This window comes from Rhynchophorus ferrugineus, unplaced genomic scaffold (assembly GCF_030347505.1).
Source record: "Rhynchophorus ferrugineus isolate W39M unplaced genomic scaffold, kcgeb_rfMv2 rfM1, whole genome shotgun sequence".
Lineage (NCBI taxonomy): Eukaryota > Metazoa > Arthropoda > Insecta > Coleoptera > Curculionidae > Rhynchophorus > Rhynchophorus ferrugineus.
In genome coordinates this window covers 78,412,717-78,419,394 of record NW_027472580.1, presented here as the reverse complement: position 1 = coordinate 78,419,394, position 6,678 = coordinate 78,412,717, and the positions used below count along the sequence as shown (strand labels likewise).

At 33.1% G+C, this 6,678-nt stretch overlaps 1 protein-coding gene across 1 annotated transcript; it reads left to right on the top strand.

The window, feature by feature from the left end:
* The first annotated feature begins 4,093 nt into the window (after window positions 1-4,093).
* On the top strand, window positions 4,094-6,178 carry LOC143194217 (uncharacterized). The gene is made up of 2 exons (XM_076400824.1): window positions 4,094-4,265; window positions 5,562-6,178. The coding sequence occupies exons 1-2, from the start codon at window positions 4,175-4,177 to the stop codon at window positions 6,170-6,172; spliced, it is 702 nt and encodes a 233-aa protein (XP_076256939.1). The 5' UTR covers window positions 4,094-4,174; the 3' UTR covers window positions 6,173-6,178.
* The last annotated feature ends 500 nt before the right edge of the window (window positions 6,179-6,678 follow it).

The window sequence follows — 6,678 nt, the reverse complement described above, 5'->3', positions numbered from 1 at the left end:
AAATATCCCGGTAATTACGTATAGTTAGTAATAGGCTAAAAATAGTGGTGAACTATCAATTTGTTTTTCAGGTACACTACACTTATAAAAAACGAATCAATACGATATTTAATTGATAATAAAGAGGGATATAATGTGATTCTTGGACGACTTAGAGAACCGTTGCCTATTACTTGACATAATTTTGCAACATCTCATCCGTGGCTTGTAGATAAAATTATAATATGTAAAGATAACCTGAGTAAAATGTATTTAATGCACCTTAAATTTTCGTTTCTCAAAATCTTCGAAGCATTCTGCACATTCGTTTGTCTCATTCCGGGATGAGTCTGACTTATTTAAAAGAGTTTCATCTCTTGGATTGAAAACATGACCTATTTGTTTTGTTTCCTGTGTTGTACATGAATGCATCAAAGTCATCTAATAAAAATCAGTTGTATCGTTGAAGCAAATATTCAAAAATTAAATTACTTGGTTCAGCGTTATACTAATAATAATATATTTTTTAGTTAATTGCATCAAAGATCTTGAAGCTATTATGATGATCTTAATATGTCGTGAAACTCAACTAGCCTCTGACAACTAATGGTTCTTCATCATCAAAATTGGTCATGTAACAAGAGGTTCTTTTAATATCCACCTTCGAATCATCCGAAACAATCTTGAATACTGTTTATGACAAGGAATGATTATCGTGAAACAATAGGAATTCTGAATTCTTGGTTTGATGCTGGTGTTATAAAACAAATAATGTAATAGAATTCACCGCTTTTATATTGCAGAAACCGTGTTCATAAACAATGCAGTATACAGTGTATTATTATTATTATTCATAATATAGTCATTCAAAATAGGTGTTCATAAAGGATTTTCCATGTGCTAATAAACTTTTTGTTTAGTTGTGTTTTTAAATATAATTAAATAGATTTATCGCAGTTCCTATAAATTTAATTTTTAAATAACTTTCACACATTGTGACAGCAAAAATACACGTCCAGGAACTAAAAATTGGATATCTTCAAGAGTAGGTGTTAGAGTAAACCTTTCCTCCTGAGTGGCATTGGTCAGTTGCATCTCTCGTTGAAGTTTATTACGAATATACTACGTTGCATTAACAGTAGAATAATGCTCTTCGTATTCATAGTTTGGTGTTTTAACTATTCTGCTTTTCTATTTTAACTTAATATCAATTTTAACAACTGAACTATTTCCTTATATATATGGATGGATATATACGAAAACACCGATATATGGATACACCTTTTTTGTAAAGTGTACATAGATCGAAAATGTAGCTGTTGTGACTGAATATTAGAAGCTATTGTACCTCTATTAATATATAAATATTACAGATTTCTTTTTATATAAAATTCAGTAAATTACTAAGCTGCAACGATCTCAGACCTGCTGCCCTCATACTGCTATCATATTAACCGGTTTGAATTTTGCGATAACAAAAAGCCACTTTATATATGTAAATATTTATAATGTGACTACGTGCAGACAAAAATGTACAAACTGACAATAACTGCAAACGCAACAGAGCGGATGTTCCATATACATATAGTCCCGTCGTCATAACTACTACACCATAAAGTTAGTATTAAAATTTACATACAAAAAGTTACATATTTGATTTAACCGCCCCTTGCACGTGTGCTGTTCAACAATTTAATGACAGTATCAGGCATAATTAACTACACATTAATGTCCATATTCATGAAATCACTGAAAGGTTGTAATGGACGATTTATGCTGGGTAAATATTGGCAAAGCTATTATATTGATATATGTGTTATCATCAAATAGAGTTCAGAAAAATGATGACGTTCAAGCTGTTAATATGGTTTTCAAATATGTTCATTTGTTTCTCCAGAAAATCGGATTTTATCAGGTATAAAACATATCGATTATCTATATTTTTGGTCACATCTTTATTACATTAGATATGCTAAGGCCATCTTAATTTACTAACTAATTTAATTTAATGAAATTATTGTCCTAGCACAAATAAGACGCGAGATAAATACGTCAAAATATATATGCCAAATTAAAACTAAATTAGACTACTTAAGTTTAAGTTAATAGTAACACTTATAAAATAAACAAACTTGTTTGATTTAGTTTGCTTCAAATATATTCATTTTAATAAAGGTATGGCTAGTTCTTCATCCTATAAAATTTTTACGGAATCTCAAATTTTAAAACTTTGCATCTCAAGATTGCCTCTTTAGCGCCTTTACTGTTGTCCTAAAATCACTTGTATCACTTGTGCTCGATAACAACTCATCGCCATTCATAGTAAATCATTTCAAAAATTAATGATTTGTTCTTAGGCATCTTGAACGGTTTCCACTAACTACTATTCATTTAACTGGCAATTATGGTTTCAGGTTTGTTGTAATCTTTATGATATACTATGTATTACATCTTTATATAAGTATTTCCACACCGTCCACTATTCCATACTGGTTTCATCTACTGTCACATCTCGATGTTTCTACATACATACATACATGCAGAGGATCTGATTTATTTTGCTTCAACAACTTCAAATGGTGAATTAAATCTTTGTACGTATTAAGTACAGTATGGATAAACTTTCCACCTATTTTGGAAGCTATGAGGTTCAGCTGCCTTTATGTACATCATTTTAAGCCATAATGATGGAAAGTATCATTATTATGAAATCATATAGGTCTATCAACAATCGCATAAACTTTGTGTCTGATGAGATATTTGTTAATCCTAACATACCTCTAGGTATCTACGTCAAATCATATAAATTAAGATTACGAAATAAATTATAACAAAATATTTTATCATTTATGAGGGTTGTCCGATAAGTACTTAGCCTACAAAAGAAGTCTACATAGTCGAAAGGAATATTGCAACTTTTTCTTCGCAAAATGAGGCCCTTTTTTCCGCAATTCGGCGTCGAATCAGCCCAATAATTCAGCATAGTGCAACGGTTCAGATTGTGAATTCCAGAAAACGGTGGCGATCACCTTTCCGTTCGATACGACATTCTTCGCCTTCTTTGGAGCACGTTCTCCTGGTTAGGTCCACTGTTTCGATTGTCCTTGGTCTCCGATATGTACCAGTGGATCCATATTTCATTGAAGGGCAAATAAAGGTGCAAAAATTCTTTCCGATTGCAATTTAACAAAATAAAACTCTGCTCCGAAGTGGATTCATGATTGCGCTTGTTGTTCAGAGTGAGCAATCGCAACACCCATCGCACCAACAATTTTCTCATGCCCATGTTATCCTCCGTGGTAGCCATTTTTAGGATACCTGGGCTTGGCTCATCAAAAACCGACCTGCGACTATACTAGAACTCGTTAAACCAATTTTTGATTGTGGCGATCGAAGAAGAAGAGTTACCGTCCAAACGCATCCATCATCCAAACGCACTTTAATTTCGCTGCGCGATTTCCCTTCCAAAAACAAGAACCAAATGGCCGAGACTCCCTCCACCACAAGTGGACAGTAGCAGTATACGAGAATGCACTACATGCTAGAGGCGCCATAGGGTAGTAACTCTAAGTATTTGTCGGACCGATATATACAGTTTTATTAAAATAACAATAAATGCATAGCAAACATTCTTTAGGCCTAAAATAAACAATTAATTATGCTATCTATAGCGCTGATCAATTTTAAATAATATTTAGAATTTTAGCACAGTTGAAACCACCTTTCATTATGACCAAAGTACCACCAAACTCCAAAAACATCACAAACGTATATGGCTTAGAACATGACATATTTTCACTGCTTATAGAAGATAAAAATATCCCGGTAACTACGTATAGTTAGTAATAGGCTAAAAATAGTGGTGAACTATCAATTTGTTTTTCAGGTACAATACACTCTTATAAAAAACGAATCAATACGATATTTCATTGATAATAAAGAGGGATATGATGTGATTCTTGGACGACTTAGAGAACCGTTGCCTATTACTGGACATAATTTTGCCACATCTTATCCGTGGCTTGTAGATAAAATTATAATATGTAGAGATAACGTGAGTAAAATGTATTTAATGCAGGCGGATATAGTCATTTATTTTTTTTTACAGAATACCAATAAATATGTTTTCGACAAAGTACACGAACTCCTAACGTTTGCAGCTAGGATAACGATTACAATTTATTTCATATTTATCATGATAGGGTTATGGGCCATCAGTAAACTAAAGGACCAAAAACCGATGAGTTTTCTAGAATCAATTGATACAACTAACAGAATAATGATAGGTAAGTTATGTATTTGAATAATATGACTGTATATTTATTGAATAATTAGTATACATAATGGTAGAATTCTGAAATACTTTTGAGGCCTTTATATATTACGGATTTTTGGAGGTAACTTGTCAATAAATTATGAAAACTAATACTATTCAACAGTCATCAATTAATTCAAGAGAATATGTGATCTTTTTCGTTGTCATCCTAGTTCCTGATGGAACTTACCCCGAATCAGGATCTGATGTTTTAATAAACACTGCTGCACCGGCGGCCAATATCTTCAAAATTATCCTCATATGCGAGGGTGGTCTGATAAGTGCTTAATCTGGCCGAAATCTCTGTTTAGAACAAAGGAAAGAGCATTATCGGGCGGAGATTCAATTCTTGTTTTTGGAAAAAAACAATGAAATGGAAGAGCGCTTGGATGCTGTACGGTAACTCCTCTCCTTCTATGGTGACCGCAAAAATTAATTAAACGAGTTTCAAGGTGGTGGCACGTTGGTTTTTGATGAGCCACACCAGGTATCCCGAGGGGACAGCTAGAGGACCACAGCTATTACGACGGATAACATGACAAAAATCTACGGTCTCGTATTGGCAGGATTCCGACTGGAGCGCGAGGTAGTTGAGGCGGTAGGCATCTCACAAGATCGCGTGGGTCTTATTATGCTTGGGCGATGGCGCGATGGCTGCTGCGTTTTGCTTACTCTAGACAACACGCGCAACCATGGAGCAATTTCAAAGTACTATTTGACGCAGTTTAAGCGAATTTCGAAACAGTTATAAATGTAGGAAGTATGTAAGCTAGCCATTTTTGTAAGAACCAGATGTTCAGCTTGTTTGATTAATATCGACACAGCAACAGCTACATTCGGTTTTATCAAGTAAATAAAACACCCCTTGTAGGTCCCTCCATATGCACAGCAAAATTTTATGACCCTTAATATTCCACTTCGAGTTAAACCCTAGACTAATCCATGAATTTTTGTGGTTGGGCTTGTAGTAAACGCACTCTTGATCGTCAGTCAAAATATACCACAGAACTATATAAGTTGTCCGAATGATTTTTGAGAGTTTCTGCTCGATCCAATAAGTCTTACAATACATTGTCCGCAAACTATTTTGGTCTTCCAGATCTTTCCTTATCATTGATATTAAAATCGCCATCTTTAAATCAATAAAACTAAAACCAATTTCTAACAACAGCAAATTTTTAAACATCTAATAGTCCTTTAATATTTTTATCTCAACATCTAAAATATTTATTAGAAATCATTTGATTGATCAGTTTTTTATTTTTAGGTGCTTCTGTCAAGATCCCCAAAAATCCAGGAATGAGAGTCATCATATTTGCCGCAGTCGGATTCCAGGTTTTCTTTATGGTCATTTATCAGACGAAATTTATAACCGATCTCACAGGAACACCTGTGCAATTATCTGAGAACAACGAAATTGAGACGATCAGTTCTTATTGCGAAAATCTGCAGGTTTATATGAACGAAGATACACAGGAATTAGTTCAGGATGTCTCCACAACAAACAAAAATCAATCAGCTGTTAAATTGTATTCTGAAATTGAGTATACTTCACGAAATAATACCGATTTGTACAATGTATGTTTTGAAGAAAAAAACATGTTTACTCCATTGGTTTGGGTTTTTTCTAGGAAATTATTTCTCATAGAGATAATTAACAGGAAGCTGTTGAGATTAGTGGATGCCGGATTTGTTCAATATCATCAAAATAAGTATGTATTAAGGCAAGATACAATGGCTAATGAGAAAGCTAAAATGAGCATAAATATAGATTACGTCTTACCGTTATTTCTAATGCACTGTATGTGCCTTTTTATAGGTTTTATTGCATTGAGTGTGGAAATGATAGTATATAAATTTAAAAGAATTTATAAATAAAAAAACATGCACTTAGTTGTTTTATTATATAGTATGAAGCTTGAACGTAATTATAGCGAAAAATATGAAATAAAATATTTCATACTGATTTGAACCATATCCTTCAAGTTCAAACAAATCGTATTTATCTTATTGAAGTAGTAATTTATCTGTAAAAGATGAAGGAGTGAAACTAAAGTTAAAGGAAGGCATATAAATAAAAATGTCTACGAGCTCAAAGACTTATTCAGAAATATGAAAAACAAGGAAGAAAAAAAACTCAAGCTATATTCTTACTGATCGAATATAATTTATCTTCAAATAAGGAGAAAGAATATTAAAAGCAAATATCAACTCTGTGAGAAACGAGAAAAGTTGGACAATTACTACCATCATCTTCGACACTGATATCAATATGAACCATTTAAACTCATGCCTTGGTAGGATCTTTGGAAATACCTAAAGCTGGATATGGACAATCCTTAATAGTATTCCCTCAAGCACTAGACCAAGAGACTATACCGCAT

What these genes read in the sequence shown, in the direction of transcription:
- LOC143194217 (XM_076400824.1), top strand. Translation starts at nt 4,175, where the DNA reads ATGATAGGGTTATGGGCCATCAGTAAACTAAAGGACCAAAAACCGATG. An exon ending in AACTAACAGAATAATGATAG is followed by an intron (nt 4,266 to 5,561) that starts GTAAGTTATGTA and finishes TTTTATTTTTAG; the next exon opens with GTGCTTCTGTCAAGATCCCC.